This window comes from Cygnus atratus, chromosome 3 (genome assembly GCF_013377495.2).
Source record: "Cygnus atratus isolate AKBS03 ecotype Queensland, Australia chromosome 3, CAtr_DNAZoo_HiC_assembly, whole genome shotgun sequence".
In the NCBI taxonomy this organism is placed as follows: domain Eukaryota; kingdom Metazoa; phylum Chordata; class Aves; order Anseriformes; family Anatidae; genus Cygnus; species Cygnus atratus.
In genome coordinates, this window is record NC_066364.1 from 48,727,651 (window position 1) to 48,745,052 (window position 17,402).

Genomic DNA, 17,402 nt, shown 5'->3' on the forward strand with positions numbered 1-17,402 from the left:
AAATATGCTCTGTTTGCAGGTGACAGAGGCAAAATCCCTTGTTATTCAGGCTGATGTCATGCAGAGGGAGTTAGAGAGCTGCTGGAGAAGGGAGTACACAGCAGCAAGCTTGCCTCTGCTGCTGCACCAGGTAGGATTTCTGCTTGCTGCAAAGCTCCAGGAGGTTTCTTCTAGCCCAGCAGGTTGCACTGTGATTTTAAAATAAGAATGGTATGCAACTCCTTCCTGAAAACAGGCATGAATGTATTAGTGCTTGCAGTTTAAAACATTTCCTTGTCTGATGTGAAAGAATCCTATTCTGTTTCTTTGAAGAATGGGAATCTCAGCCAGATCAGATGGGCTGGAACAATGTTCATATATTTCCCTGCTGCTTTTGCTCTGTTCTATTACGTCTGCATTGCGGGATATTTTTATTCTCATTTTTAAAATGGAGCTCAAATTTTTAGGCCCAGTGGATGGAATTCTGCCATTTTCCTTGTACTAAGTGTGTTTTTTTCATTCCCAGAATAATAGTGTTGTTGTTTTGTTGTTGTTTTTTCCACTGAGACAACTTAAGTACCCAACATAATATTAATGTATAGAATGTTTATATTATTAATAGTAATAATAATAGCACAGGGGTCTTTGACTGATTAACTATTATTTTGGTGTTGTTGCCTGATGCTCATGATGATCTATATACTGCTTAAGTTTCCTATCATGTTAAACTATTGTTGTTTACTAATGTGTGATGTGTTGGTTGTTTTTGATTTTATTCAAGTTTTTTACAGACAGAATCACTCAGCTAGTCCAGAGTAAATATTTGCACATGCTTAGATGGAAGAGATTTTGTACGCACAGCAGTGTTATTGGGCAGCTTTATCCTCTCTATCAGGTAGGGTCCAAAAAGTAGGTTCTAGCACATTTAGTAGATGTTCATGAAAAACAATGTTTTTCATTGCTAGCAAGTGTTAGCAATGGCTTTGTTTTTACATCAAAAAAAAAATATATATATATATAATGTTAAGGGTAATTTATAAAACTTCTTAATATTTAGATTTTGGTATCTGTTATGGTAGCATCTGTTTATATGGCTTAATAGAATCATAGAATCATTTAGGTTGAAAAAGACCTCTAATATAATCCAGTCATAAGGTTTCAAGCAATGCAATACTTGCCTGGAGTATCGCATCCTTGTTTTCCACCTGCTAGTACATAATACGGATATTATGTATGTAATAGGCATTTAACCCCATTTAACTACAGTTGTTATGGTTTATTGAAAAATATAAGCAGTTGTAGCCAAGCAACATCTCAAGTCCAGTTCAGGAAGATTGAGGGTTTTTACTTTTTATCTCTGCTTTTATTGTTATTTACTTTAATAGCAGTTATTTTTCTCAGTTCAATATTTTCAATTTTCCAGGAGAAGCAGTTTTTGCTGCAAATAAACTGAGTTCTCTTACAGGTGAAAATGTTTTTTCCTCTTCAGACACAAATAAATGTCAAGCAGAATAGCTTAAATAACTGCCTTGCCACTATGTAACTATTCTTCTTTATAGTTATAATTCATACTTGTTGATGGAATCTTCTATTAAATCATCTCTATTGTCAACAACTCTATTTTCTGCTGAGCACGGTTCGTGCTAGTATTCTCAGTAAATCTTTTGCTCTTTGGGTGGTTGGAATTTTCTGGAGGTTGTGACTGCTGGGGATCATGGTGGTAGAGCTTGGTAATGAAGACAGTAAAGAGATCCACCACTTTCCCACATGAGCTTAATGACAAGAAACAGAACTGCAACTTGCTATTTGGGAAATGTATGAGCTGAGGCCAGGAAAGAGAGAAAACTGATTCTCTGGTGCAGGCAGGGAAAGTGGCAAACTATGTGCATGCTTATCCAGATCCTGTGCTGTTAACACTACTTAAGTAACTCATTCTGCCATTATTGATAAAAAGGAAAATGCTGAGTAGAAAATGGCCAAAGTGCATTTCTAGTTCTTGGCCAGTTCCAGACTGCCTCTGACCAGCATAGATGAGCATCTAGATGAGCCATTCCCTAATGGGAAGCTCTCTAACAACATCAGCAAGATGTGCTTTTAAAAAAAAATGGCAATTTTGCCCAGTCTTTTAAAGGAACATATTGAGTGAGCAGGGCACTTGTATGTGAAGTCTCACCTTTTCTGGTGCTACTTGAAGAGTCTGGCCTATTTAAATGGAGAAAACACGTGAAAGGATCCCTACATGTTCTTCAACATTATTATTAGTCTGTCTGCATTCACACTTTCATGACTTAGTATACTCTGAGCTGTCTGCTTATAGTCAGTATTAGCTGCTTAGAGAGATATACTATATAGACTGAAATTCACTTTTCCTCATTGGAAATACCATTCTGAAGCATTTAGGAAGGAAATAAGCCTTAGAGATTACTCTCAAACTGAGACTTCTTACGGAATGCAATGGTCTTCTAGCTAATAAGAGAAGATGCACAAGTGCAAAAATGATAGTGTCTCTTCTATATTCCTAAATAGCAGCGAGTTAGTTACATCATGGAGGAATACAATGATGCAGTTCAGAGGGCTGCAAGGCTTTCAGCTGCAAGGGAGAACTTCCTGACAGGAAAGAAAAATCCAGTGAATGTGGTGACACAGGAGGATCTGATGATTTACACTAAGTGGTTAGTGTGCCACCTACACTCTCTGAAGGGCATTCACCGTTTTCTCCAGGTAAGACAAACATTTTGAGCAGTGAAAATATAATTGCACAACATTCTTATCTTGGGTAAAAAAGTAAACTCAGAAAGATAAAAATTCAATGTAAAAGAGGTTTGAAGGTACTGAGCCAAACTCCATACATATGACTTTTGGTTCTTTTAGCATACTGATTTTGCTGGAAAGAAAACACCTAAATTCAGCTTTGTCATTGTTGTAAGTGGAATAATGAGTTCTCTGGCTGCAGGGTAAACAGCTTTGGGCTTCTTGGATTTAAGGAGATCTAGAATGAGAAGGAGAAAGCTTGAGAGGCTTTTTTCCATATTGTTACTCTGATGCTGTTTTGATAGAGCAGAATGTTATGAAACGGTTGAGTCATCTTGATGAATAGTTAGTAGATTTGAGGAGTATTTAATTGTTGCTTTTTGAAGACAAATCTGAATACATCCTTATTTTATCTAGTTTCTTTAATGATTTTATTAGTGCTATAAGTCATTGACAGTGAATGAACTTCTATAATTATACAGAACGGATAACTGTTTTTTTCACTTTTGTGTTTTATTACTAAGTTTGCAATTGAATAGTTGTATGCCTTCTAACTGACTTAGAATAACAACAAATATGTTTTTAAATCCAGATTCTCCAGCATTTGCCTGCTTCTCATAGACTGAATGTGGTTGATGAGAAATGTCCTGATATGATCCCAGGCAACTGGGACAAATTAAGTGCTTTTGACAAGAATTCAGGTATTTTGAATATTAATGTTTTCCTCTTCAAGAGTTTTAAGAAATGGTGAGAAATGATCAGCTTTCCTTTAAAAGTCCTACGGATAATGCATTTGTTTATGTATGTTCTTTAAGAAAGGTCAACAGTGCAAATGTGGGAAATACTGAATGTTGTCCTTGGTTTATATGCTCGAGAAATTTGGAGCATGGCTTTTAAATTCAGCAAGAATCCTGGAAATCTGGTGTCCAAATTCCAAAGTGTGGAGCCCTAAATCTGTGGCGGTTGCTGCTCTGGCCTCGCAGTGCACTGGGCTGCAGAAACAGGCAGTTCAGAAGAATACTTGTGGGATCAGCTCAGTGGAGAATCCAGTATGTTGTCCTGATTATGCCAAACCCTGAAACTCAGCCTTCCAACTTTCTGCAAAGATATTATTTAAAATATTTCAGTGGGTGGCCAGTTTCTGGAGAAACTAAGAAAAGAGACCTATTGTTCTCAGACCCATACTGAACTATCTCTAGAAAAATCTCCTTGTGGTTATTTTCAAGTTCTCTTTCCTTTTGAAGGAAGGGAGTGATGTTGCTTATGTGGAATTACCCACGTGAATGGTACTTAGCCCGACAGCATTCCTGTTGCAGAGTGTTTAAACCCTATAATTTAACCTGTGCTTTTTACAGAGTGGGAATGGTGTTGCACTGTAGGAGCCCACGGGACTGTCTCTGGAAAAGCACAGCCCCTGCCTCTCTCCTGGGGGTGAGGCAGGGTTTATGCCTCCCCCTTGCAGTCAGAAAGTGGACTGCCTGGGATGGAGGAACAAAAGGGGGCTGGGACTTGTCCTCCCCCTTCCCTTTCTCCACTGAAAACTTCTACCACAAGGTGTGCGCCTGTGGGCCTGCAAGGTGGAACGGGCCACAACTCTGGCCTGGAATGACACTGCCCTGTGAGTGACACTTCATGGAGAACAGTTTAGTAAGGGAAGAGATGAAGAACAGTGCTAAGGAGAGTACACGTTTACCTGGGAAAGATACAGGGCCTTTAGCTCTCAGTTAGCTGTCTACCTAATCTCAGACTGGTCTAACTGGCCTTGCTGGTGCAGCACTCTTTCTCTCCATAGCCCAAGAGGGGTCCCAGGCATGGCATGGCAGCACTGCACCTGGAAAGCAGCACTACCAGTGTTAAGGCACAGGGAGAGGAGAGTTAAACCCTTCTTCCCTGATGAAGCCTCTCAGACAGGCCACATTATCTCACGAGTGGGATAGGAGAGGGAGGGATAAGCCATGATCCCACATATGGTGAGCTAATAATGCATGGAGAAGGGCACAAGACCTCCAATATGTTATAGGGTTCATGCGAGCCATTCATTTTGCTGAGAAACAGATGCTTACTGGTATTTAAAAAGCAACTCAGAAGTGATCTAGCTCATTTTGATCTTCAGTATTTAGTTATCTAATATTCGAGGCACAGTATCATATTACCATCATAAGCTTCATTCATCTCCTTGCTAGATCTGAGCTTCACAGATGAAACAACAGAATGATTAAACAAGACATTAAAAACAAAGATGAAGTAAAGCATGGAACAGAAGAGCAGATGGCCCTTTATTGCTGAAACAATGAGATAATAAATTAGATTACGTGTAGTTCCACTAAACCCCAAGAGTTTTGCTGAACTTTCGCAAGCAGTAACTTACCTATTAGAATCATTGTGTGTATCAGCAGTAGCCATCAGTATTGGGTAAAGGAGAATGAGTTGGCATTTTTTCAGACTTTCAAAATTCTTTGGAAAAGAAGTAGCAGATACAGAGCTGCAGTTTGTTATGGCTTGGCCCGAGACAGAAACCAGGCAGTTGGAATAGTGGTAATCTTTCTGTAGAGGAAAGTGATGTCACAGGGCAAACTGTAAGATTCTACATAAAAGACAGAGTTAAACTTACTTCTCAAAGAGATGAAAAGATGACAAAATATACAGGAACACAGTAGTTTTGTCTGATAAAAGGTGAAGGAATACCAAAGCCTTGAGCAAACCTGAGACAAGGTAAAGGAGGAGAAAACATTTCAGTTTTTCTAAAAATGGGTGCTATGCTGCAGACAAGACTCTTCAACACAGATACCAGGCCACTCAGCCATCCCTAGTACACCCTTGTTTCAGAAGTTTTTGATAACAGCATCATGCCAGTATCGGATACTGGAGGAGTGATAACCCTAAAATAGTAACATACTTGAAGTTCTTGTGGCATGTGAAGATTTGGGAGGTGTGTGTGTGTGAGAAGAATGCTGTACACCCCTGAGCTATGACTCTTTGTTCAGGCAGTAGGATTTGTTAGTTGGCATCCTTTCCACGCTAGAAGATAGGCACTCCTCCAAGGACCATGGAGGTGACCTGACCTGCAACAGCTGTTAGACTTTCAGGGTATGGTGGAAGGCCCTTTCCTAAAAGCAAAACAAAAATAAAAATCTGTATGAGTGTGGGCTTTTCCCTCCCTCCTTTCTCTGGCATATATCTGCTTCAATTTGGAAAAAGAAAATTACGTCATTGGTGGATGCAAAGCAAAGGGCAGTGACAGTACTCTTTGCAGTCATGTTGCTTAAAATGTCAATGTTCTCCAGCTGGTCTGATTATGGCTTTTTGCAGAATCCTGCCACAAAGTGCATCCGGTGTCCTTGCCACAGCACAGCACTGAAACCGAGGAGCTGAGACCCCAGCTCCAGCTTCTGATGGCTCACTTTGGTATTGACTACAACCTTGAGGATCTCAAGAACCCAGCTAATGAGATGGAGCTCTTTTCCCTGGTAACTGAAATGCATTTCTTGATACTTAGGGGAAAAAAAGTCTTTAAAAGTATGGAAGGAAGTTCCTTTTATGACATGTCAGTGTTTTGTGTTATGGTCACTTTTGTTCTTGCCGGGAAGTGGCAGAAAAGCCTGGATTGTTCCCATTAAGCTGTGGCAAATGCTGACAGTTCTGCAGAATTTGTATTTTCAGTGTTATTGCTCTGAGTGTGTACCTTTGCTCTCCCATCTCTCACTCGTGCCTTTTGTGTGTTTTTCTTGAGTTTTCCTGCCCTTGTGTTGTGTATCCCAGAGCTGTGGTACTTCCACTAGAGGTCGGCTTCTGCACACCATCACGCGGGACTTCACCAAGCTGCCACAGTCAGGGGTTATCAGCAGGAAACCTGGTTTTCATCTGTTCTGTCACCTACTAGGCAAAACCAACCCCAAACCTCCACTTTGTGTTCGGGGCCCAAAGGAGATGTATAGCTGTGAAACATAAGTAACATTGCCTTTAAATATCTGTCTTGTCTTACAAACCATGGCCTGTAGTGGAGCTGGGGGTACAGATGAAAAGGGCAAAGGTTTGGTTACATAAACTGGTCTGTAAGTCTGCCATCAAATTTGACTTGCCCTGGTGAAATCACTAACTACCCAAGATAAGTACAGGCTAGGAAATAATGCAAATTACCTTCACTGTAGGCCAGTGGTGGTTTATTCATTTTTGAATAGGATTTTCAAAGAACCTCCTCTTGGTGAATGCTATTCCTACCACAGTTGATGATGATAGATTTACCATTGACTTTGACTAGAAGTCAGTAATTGTTTTTGAAAATCCTAGTCTTCTGTTTGGAGGCTCTGGAGTTAATAGCAGGGAGTTTCATTTTGCCTGCTGGAAAGGAAAGAAAAAAACAGAACCAAAATGTCTCCTTTGTCTCTTGACCATTCCAGTTATTTATTTTGTTTCAGCTGATTATATGCATTATTACTTTTCATAGAATTTAATATGCTGCTTGTGAAATTTATAAGTGTGCCATCTCCTTTTATACTTCAGGTTGTCAAAAAGTTTAGAAGCATCTTCTGCAAACAGCAGACGATGAGAACATTTCCAGTTTATGACGCAGAGGTTTCTAGATCAGATAAATGGGGCATGATAGATCCAACCAGGGCTTTGAAGAAGAGAGCCAACTGGATTCCCTTTTTAAAGGTAATTGTGAGGAACTTTCCTTTTTTAATTGTCTTAGGAAAAAGTCCTAGCCAGTCTTCAGGATGTACCAAGATATATTTCAAGAAATAAATTGGTTTTTTTTTGACAAATAGAATGATGATCTTGGAACACTTCAGGCCCTAAGTACCTGCTATACTCAAGTATAACATACATATATATATATATAGCATATATATATAGTATAGCATATATATCTGCATAGTCAAGAGCCCCTGTTCATGTCTGTTGAAAATAAAAAGTAAAAGTGAATATATTGCACTTTCCTTACTAAATATTGCCTCTTATCCCAAAAACATGTAGTGATATTCATGAATTATGTGGTTATTTTTATGTCAAACAGATTAAGCCTAAAGTAGATCCCTGGCAGCAGAAGCTTTTGATAAAACTAAAACAATGGAAAAAAGTGGATAAGATGATGGACCTTCATTCAAAATTTGTAGAGGTAATATAACTTCTCATTTAAAGTTATTTTATTTATTGTACGCTTCCAGGGAAATTGAATATCTAGAGAAAGGTTGCCTCAGGTTTGTGTATCATCTGTATGTGCCTAAATTCATTAAAGATGCATTACTAAGGTGCTATAGATAGATTTCTTTTCCCCTCTTTCTCAGTTCAGTGGTTTCAAAACGCAGCTTGAACACTTGCATAAATATTCAAAAGCTCTGAAGTTCACCTAAGTCAGGTCAAGTCAGCCCCAGAATTTGTGTCAAAAGTGGTAAAGGAATTGCTCAGAACAGCTTGTTTTTGTTTTCAGTTTTCTTTTTTCATTTGACCAAGGTTCAGGCCTGTGGTCAAAAGACAAGGGAGATGCTCCTATAGTGAGGCACAAGTCTAAAACTTGGTAAGGCACAACACAGACTGCTTGTGACCTACGGAGAGGTAACTGAGCTTCACAGGTTCTCTTGATTCTGGTGATATATTGCCATTTCTGGCCATTTTGGACATGTCCTGCAGGCTAGCCCAATTCCATCTATGCTGCCTGCCCTCAAGCACATTCGCAGATCAGGCCTGCTTTGCATCCACAGCGGGTTTTAGGGACCTGTAACACTTCACATCATTGTCTTGCAAATCACTTTCAACTGTAAAGAGTAATATTCATTTGTCCTAATTAAATCATATTTACTGAATGTACCCTGCAAGGCTGAAGGGCTGACTTGTGTGTGCCCAATAAGCTCTGCTCATTCACACCTGCTGCAAATGCATGGAGGGACTGCAGGGCTTACTGGAGTCTTATCACATTTTTCCTGTGACATTTTCATGTGTCTGGCATCCTCATCTGTAAAACTGGTGTAACAGGTGTTCTCTGCCTCTTAAAGGATGAGGAGAATTAATACACTTAAGATGGTGAGCTAGTACTATAGGACTGGGTCTGTATAAATACCTCAGAATACAAAACCGATCTGTCAATCAGATGGTGAGATTACTGCCTCTCGTTTCATTGCTAAGGCATGACTATGTTCTTCAAACTATATATTTGAAACAAGTGATGAAAAAATCCTGCAAGATTAGATATATTTTTCAAAAATTACCTTTTGTACCGTGACAAGTTTTATTTACCGTGTTTTTGGCAGTACAAGATTAGGTATTTACTGTAGCTTTTTTCTTTAATTTAGGACTAAAATAAGCTTTCTTTTATGACTCCTGTTTTCAGACCCTTTCACCATGCCAGATATTTCACAAAGAAACCATTCTTTCAGATCTTGCCACAGTGTATAATTTCTCTGGAAAGCTTGGGTAAAAGCAGTCATCACCACTAACAAAAGTTAAAAAATGGCTTTTCAGCTCACTGAGACAATGAAGAAAAGAATCATTCTCCTTGCTTTTCCCATAGTGGTTTGCTCAGCAAATATTGTATTTTTGGTTTTGGTCAAGAAATATACATACCTCCTTAAAGATGAGGAGTAACAGCAAAAGAGAGAGGAATTACCCAGGAGTCCCACCCCTCCACAAATCTCAGTAAGAAAAAAAGTGCTTCTGTATCCTTTACTGTCTGGTGCATTCCTTCAGTATGCAATGACAGACAAGTCCATTTCTATATTTTCACCCCAGAGAGTGGGCGGCAGACAGCTTTCCCAAATAAAGGCGAAGCAGTAATGGGCAATGCTGTGCTCCCTCACTAGATGCTCTGAATTGACGGACTCGCTTTCTGGCATGCTGACTTGTTTGCCTTATGAATCTTTCCTCTGTATTTGATGTGGTTTGTCTAAAGGTCTCAGACATGGAGAGGGTGATGGAGGGTCTCCAGAATCATGCAGCAGTGGTGCTCAAACCACATGCTTTGCAGTCAGGTTCTGCCACTTCTCATGCCTCAGGACAGCCGAGTTACGATCATATCTGGAAGGAAGTCTATGCCTTCACTGAGCATCACCAGGTACTTGGAAGAGGAAAGGATGAATAATAGTCAATGAACATGTCTAGCAAGCATTTGTCAGTTCCGATAGGGGGCTCTTCTAACTGATAAGTCTCCCTTTTTCAAAATTCAGTCTCCTTTTACTTGCTAGACAAGATCTGCCCAGCTGCAATGTATGGTTGCTTGTCCAAACTACATACATGACGCCCTCTCTTCCCTGGAGCTTACTAGGGGCTGTGCAGCAGTTGCTGGAGGCCATCCAGCAGCTGAACACCTGTGAATCTGATAGCAGATATCTGCTTTGTGTAGGGACCTGTTCTCACACCTGCAAGAGAACAAGTTCCTCTTTTCAAGGAGGAAGTGGAATTTGTGGACATGGCCTTGAGGAGGTTCAGTAGCTGTAAGAAAAGAAGTTGTGAGAGATCTTCAAGTTTCGGGGAGGGGGAAAAAAAAAGACAAATGGCCTAACTGGCAGCATAGTGAATAAGAAGTAGGGTCTGCCTCTCTGGTATCTGGGAAATTTGTGGCATTTCTTATATGGCATACTCAAACTCTGTTACTTATCGTCTGAATCAGAAGGTATTCCTTTGATGGACTTTGATTACCTGTTTATCACCCTTCTGGTTCAGAAGTCATTCACAGCTGCTGCTTTAACGAAAGTAAAAGCATTACATACAGAAGTTTTAAATATCAGAAGTTCCTGTATCTCCAGTCAAATGCTTCATTTGGCCCACTATACCAGTGCCAGGCTGCCTGCACCAGTGGGCCCTGGGCAAATTAAGAAAGGGCTGAAGAATCTCCTTGCTCCACTGTTTGTTTATTTTAAGAGGAAAAGTCTTGGCTACTGGAGCTGGATGCAGCCCCAATGTCAAATAGAAGGTCCTGCACCCCTGCTTGTGGCCAGGATCAAGGAGGGCAGTGGGTGATATATAGAAGCAGGGGAAAGGGAGCAGAGGCAGAAAGACATCACTTAGTCTCTCCTCATTCCCTTCTTCCTGCTGATGAATCTGCTCCAAGTCTGCTACCAACTCGGTGTATAAAAATAAACCCACATATTTTTGTGAGGAAAAGCTCCTCACATGCAAAAACATGCAATTCTTCTTACCTCAGGCTGACTTTAACCCAGGATACAGGAAATATTTGATTACTTAATGAAACTTCAGGAAAAAAAAAAGGAAAAAAAAAACACAAAACAAAACATTAGGCTGACTAATGCAAAGTACATAATGATTAATTAAAAAAAGGAAAAAATAAATTTGCACTGTACCTCTCCTGACAAGTACACTGACTCCATGACTGGACTGGGAAAGAGTACTTTTGCAAGGGACATGACTGATCTCGGTAGCATTAGGTTAATTAAAAACCTAATTTTGAAATCAGCCTGGTCATGATGGTATAGCAAGGCTAAACTTAGGATATTCCACAAGAAAAGCACTATGTAGGTCCCAGTGTTTTTAAAAACAAAATTCAACTTTTACCCAAATATATGGCATCAGGCTTCTTAGTCAGTTCACTGGCATATTTAAAACAGCATTTTCTGTATCGCTTTAAAGTGGAAATTTTAAGTGGACATGCTTCATCTCATGCTTAGTTCAAATAATTACACTGATATTTAACAGAGATGCAAAAATACTGCTGTTGATTCACAAAACTATTATAATTCTATTTAAGCTCACGTTACTTTAAATAATAGTGATCGAAGGACCTAGTATTTCTAAAATTTAAGAAATTAGACATTGGAATCAACAGGAACAGGATGAATGAGGATGGTCATGGTTGGGAGAAAGACAAGAATAGAAAAATCGGTTAACAGATAATCTATCATTGCAGGGATTATAAAAAAAATTGTATCAGTGTTTGACAGTTTCTCATGATTTGTTTGCCTTGAAGGAATTTTTGGAGGTAACATACTCATGTCAATTTGCAAATTTATATAGCAGTCAACCAAGTCTGGAGTTCATTTGTGTTGCTTGTACATGTGCCTTTTTAAAAGTACCAATTTGTGAATTAATACTTGTGAATATTAATATGATTTGTGATAACCAGAAAAAAACAGTGCCAGAATCAATATTATAAAATCCTTAGCACACTGAAAAGTATTCCAACTTACGCCATCCAAGTTCAAATGAAGTAGTAAAATAAATTGGGATAGAGAAGTGGGTTAAGAGGACAAATTTTTCTTGTGAACTTGATTATTTGCTGAAATTAATTGGATGGCGCCTAGTAAATCACTGCCCATAATGTTCCACAATTAATAAATATTGTATGACTCATAGCAATCTTCTCACTTACACTGGTACTAATGCCAATTTAATTTCACTGATGTTGGTGGAGTAACTCCTGATTCATGTGAGAAAGCCTTGGAGTTGATAGCAAGGCAAGTATACATACTTTCCTGTTTGCTGCCCTTCTGCTACTGTTCATACTGCATTGTTGAGTGTGCTGGAAAGGAGTGAGGGGGCAAAAAACAAACAACAAAGATTGTTTTTAATTTTACAGAATGTTAACTATGGCTTTTAGTATATGACTGTGGTGGAGCTGTTTTGTACACATCACAGTAAAACTTTTCCACAGCCTCGTCTGATGTTACTTCTTTGTTGCCACACTATGACTTTGCCCCAACCTCAGCCTATCGTTTACTGGAGCCCAGAAATCATTTTTTACTGGAAGGGAAAAGACAGAAAGATTAGTAGGTCAAACATGTAACTAACCATTGTTGGGTTGAGGTTTTGATGAAACAGATTTTCTGAACTTTTTTGGAAGAGTTCCTTGATTTGACCCTTGCTGCTGTCTTGTCTTTAAAATAGGGATAGTTCTTTCATACAGCCCAGGGATTTTATAAGGATAAAACACTAAGGACTGGAAAGCAATCAAATATTGAGTACTTCTATGGCACCATAATTTCACAGCTGGATGGATTATGAATTTGTTCCTGTATGGCAGTTCCTTTCCTTTTTAAATAAATCTTATGCATAAAGCTGTTAAGTGATAAGCATAAGCATACTTACCAAAGCAGTCTTTAACAGTGTGTGTTGTAACTAGGAACTAAGTACTGAGGATGATCACACAACTGTGGCTCACGGTGAGGAGGATGTAGAAAGCACCAGCTCCAGTAAGCCACCAGGATCCTACAGAAAGAGGAGCGAAAGAGGGTAAAAATGTTCTTGTATATATGTATGCATTTCATAAAACCTGAAGGAAGAAAAATGTCAGCCAATATTTCTCTGATGGAAGCAGTAGTGCCATCCTCTTCTTCTTCATTATTCCAAACTGTAGGTTTCCATGACAGTGAGTCCCAGAGGTAGTGGCATACTCTTAGACAACAGACATAGCAAAAGTCTTTACTTTAAAAATGTTTAGAAATCTCCTTGAGTAAGAAAAACATAATTACATTTTTTTCTGTCTGGAAAAAGGTATAGTTATATGAGCACCTTGCAGCTGCTAGGATTGGAAGAAGGAACAATTGCTAACAAGGAGCATGTGGTGACAAGAGGAACCTACCTGTCCTTTCTTCTCCTACGTCACCTGAGGCTCCGAGAGCTAAAGGTAAAAAAAAAAAAAAAAAAAAATTAAAATCTGCATGGATCAGAGTTGCTGGTTTTTTTACAATGGGGACTGTCATCCAACTGCAGACACAACTGTGTGTTGTTCTGGTTCGTTTCAGCGAGTATGCCTGGGGATCCTGAACTATTTCAGGTCTGTGGAGAGAAGCCTGACCATCAGTACCTCAGGCCTCTCATTCAAGGCTGGTCATCTAATTCCCAGCGCAGAAGACACCTCCTGGGTCAATGCTGCCAAAGGAGGCACTGGTGTTTCTGGTGGTCTGCGCTCTCAACCCTATATTCACTACACGCCAGCTGACTACAAGGTGAGTAGTCAGCCTAGCCTTAAGCCTAGCGGACCTAGCCCTAAGTAGACCTTAAGGCTGGCAGACCTAGCCGTAAGTCTTCCAAAGCATGTGCGTCAGCTGAAGTGTCTAATCTCACCTTCTACTTCCATGCAAACTGTGTTGTGATAAATTGCTGAGTCACCAGAGAGATTCAGTGTAACTTGTTCCTCAAAACCATGTGTCCTGCATTTATGGACTTTGTACCTATATCTGCCAGTGCTCTGTAACAAACCTATGAGAAGCTTCAGGCATGCAGTACTACGGTGTCAGTAACGCTGGCCAGATAACCATTAACTTAGGCTGGTGCTGCTGGCTTGCTTGAAGTAAGACCTTTATAATGTGGGATTTTTACACAGAGTAGGTGTTCCTGAGAAATCTGAGGCATTTTGTGATCTAAGGAAACGATTTATTTAGATGTAGGTACAGTTTAGGGTTTATTGTTTTAAACCTCAGATGAGAGTATGTGGTTGAACTGCTAAAATTAGTACACTGACCTTCACAGACTGGAAAAAATAATTTCAATTAAATTCCTAAGCTTTATCAAGTTATCAAGCTTTGGTTTCCCCACGTTTTTTGTAAAATATACCAAACAGAATGAATATATCATGCTGATATTAGTGGTTTGATGTGATAAAATGTATTGTCTCTTGAGCTGTAAAATTTCTTTTCATCTTTGCTACCTAACACTCAGCTCAAAATTCTCATAAAAATCCTAAAGAAGCACTACAGCACTTTACTTCTTCAGCACTTTACTGAAGACTTGTTTGCTTGTTTTTGCTGTAGAAATGCATAGAAACAAACACATTGCTACTTCATGGAGGAATTATGGCTATAACTAAAAAGGAAGTAGGTTTCCTGCCCACGTTTTTTCTTACATTAAGCCTTAAAAAACAAACAAAAAACAATCCCACCCCACCCCCAAAAAACCTTCCTGTCTCTAAACATGAAAAAAGTCTAAACCTCTTTAGAAATAAAATATTTGGGGAGGAGATGAAGTTACTGATACTTTTAAAGTATCTTTAGTTTTATTTCTAATACGGACACTTTTATCCTTTAAACATCTTTAAAAACCTAACCACTTACCTTCCTAAATGGAAAGGTACTTGGAACTAGAAAATTGTGATTTTCCATTTAATCAATATTGAATGGGCTGGCTGAGCATCTTCAAATTTTCAGGTCAGAAAAAGTAATTAAAAAATTATTCTTTCCAGTGGAGAATTCGGTTTTCCTGGAAGCAGGCATTGTGACAAACTGTTCTTCTGATTCTGGAAGAACTGTGCATAATCCATCTTTATTTTCATTCCCTTTTTCCTGTTGCAAAGTGGGAGAAATGATGCAAAGATCAATCCTGACCTTCTATCTAAGCACTCACTGTTCTGGTGATTATCTGTGAGATACTTCAAAGAGCCCCTAGCAGTGAGGGAGGCGTTGTTTCACCATGGCCTCTCTTTCCCCTAGAGTAATACATAGATATGGATATATATGCTTGAACTTCAACTAGAGCCTAGATAAATATTTACTAATCGTATTACAGTTTAATTGGCAATGAATTTAAAAGCATGGACAACAGTATTTCCTTAACAACAGTTTCTAATGTAATTTTCTTTTTTTTTTTTTTTTTAAATTTTAATATACTGCACAGACTGTCTCCCAAGAACTGAAACAATAATAGAGCCATTTTCCTGGCAAACTAATTGAGACCTATCTGACATACTCTCTGATGCATGCTATAAAACCAGGACCGTATGGCACTGTTTTTTAAATACTTTCAACATCTAATCTATGTCCAAAATTGTGTAATGAATCTGTTCAAATTGTAATCTGAGACATTATGATGGCTCAGCACAAAATACATTTGAAACTGAGAGTCTGAAGCAGTTTTGCACCCTCAGTAGCAGACTGCTTGGGCTGGAGGTCATCAGCAATGTTAGTTTCAATGACAGAAGGCCCTGCAAACAATGCATTACATTAAAATAAAATTCATTCTGTCCCCTGCTGAGATTCAACTTGGAAGAAAATAGATAAAATATATGTAGGAGCATGAGTGTTATTTTATAACCCAAAAGGGATTTGCTAAGCCTCAGTAAACCTGAGCAGAGTTATAGGAGGAAAATCAAAACCTGCAGGCAAAAAATCTCAAATATCTAGTTGCTTGATTTGTTTCTATACACATACAGCTGGGTATTAATGTTTTTATGGAATAAGATGTCTTTAAAAAGTCATGGTAGTCTTTGAATATGTCTCTCACAACAAACAGTGCAGGGAGAAAATCTTTTTTTTTTGGTGTTTTGTGAGAACTCCCCAGTTTTGTAGTCACATGCCCTTTCTGACGAATGCAGTTGTCATTAATCAATATTTTTTGGTATGGTACACAGCAGGAATCACTGAAAAAATTCAAGAGGTTGAAAGGTTAGCCATCTCAATGAGTGTTCTCCATGAGGGTATTTAAAAACACAATTGAAAACCCCTCTACCTTCTATGGGGAAGTTGGACCAGTATTTGCTCAGTTATCTACCCAAACCAAGTAAAATTTAATTCTTCTGCAAAGGGCTTTGATTTAACCTTTAACAAATTCTTCAGCCTGTCACTAAGAGTGGTGAAACAAATAGTCCATTTGGAAGAACAAGGAAGGAACAGAGAGTACAGAACACTGTATCAAAAAAAGGAAAGGAATCTCTGACCAGGCTGATCCAAGATTATGTTCAAATTACGTGTATGTTTTGCAGGGCTCCCTCATTACCTTTATGGTAAAGAGTGAATTCTGATTCAACGTAGATCTATGAAGCTGGCAAGCTGTACTTCCCAGCACAATTACTTTTGACTGGCTACGTTTGCCATGACTAAAGCAAATACCTTTTCCTTTTTTCTGTCCTTTCTTAAAACGGAATTTTAACACATCCAGGTGATAGCAGATAGTTTGGGTAGCATTGCGGATTTCGTAAAGGCAAATGTTAGCAAAGCCAATGAAAGGAGGAAGTGCCAATATATCGTGCACCATTGTTCGGCACTAAAATGAGGACAAAGGTGCATTACAAACAAGGAAATAAAGACAAACAGTGGAAAACCAGGAGCTTATATTTACTTGCTGTCTTCTTAAAAGAACCATTATAAAGGTTCATGTTGCTATACCCATATACTGTTTATTTACAGGGGGAAATTAATTTCTGTAATTATACACTTAAAGATAGATGTGTGTAATTGCCTTTGTGGCACTCTTAGTGAAGAGACACAATATTCTGAAACCTACTGTGCCACTTCTACTGACTGTGTAACTGAATTCTTGCCTGGGGCGTTACCAAGTTAGTAGTGACTCACTGCACACAGAGATGACTCTCTTTTAAAAACACTGATGTTTTTTAGGAAAGTGTTAAGCTTTTCAGCTCACTTAACAACTCACTCTTAAAGTATTCTGTTGAACAACTTCTGACCTTAGAGCAATTTGGGACATCAGTCAATGGCCATTCCTTTTAATTAGTGCTTTTCGTGTTTGAGCTTATCTCCAAATCTTGCCAGTGTTATTACCCAAGAAGGCTTTACAAAATATGTTGACTTCATATTTGAACGGCAGAATTTAAGACTTCTTTTGCCAAATTTGAGCTAAATTATATAAAGGAGAAGAAGTTGTACCCCAGGTCAAGAGCTTATCTTCCAGTTTTGATACCTCCTTGGTGCTTTTTGTGGATTTACATGCCTGAAGGAAAAACTAGACACAATAGACATTTCGTACAGTTTGTGTTACACCATTATAGTATAAATGAA

General features: G+C 38.8%; 1 protein-coding gene across 1 annotated transcript in view; it reads left to right on the plus strand.

The window, feature by feature from the left end:
- LOC126913250 (uncharacterized) overlaps window positions 1–17,402 on the plus strand; it is a 46,102-nt gene that overhangs the window by 1,790 nt on the left and 26,910 nt on the right. Inside the window, exons 3-11 of the mRNA XM_050709817.1 lie at window positions 2,506–2,700; window positions 3,323–3,431; window positions 6,040–6,197; window positions 7,231–7,383; window positions 7,745–7,846; window positions 9,614–9,775; window positions 12,797–12,906; window positions 13,168–13,300; window positions 13,419–13,622. Coding sequence (XP_050565774.1) covers window positions 2,506–2,700; window positions 3,323–3,431; window positions 6,040–6,197; window positions 7,231–7,383; window positions 7,745–7,846; window positions 9,614–9,775; window positions 12,797–12,906; window positions 13,168–13,300; window positions 13,419–13,622 — 1,326 coding nt within the window. The remainder of the gene's footprint in view (window positions 1–2,505; window positions 2,701–3,322; window positions 3,432–6,039; window positions 6,198–7,230; window positions 7,384–7,744; window positions 7,847–9,613; window positions 9,776–12,796; window positions 12,907–13,167; window positions 13,301–13,418; window positions 13,623–17,402) is intronic.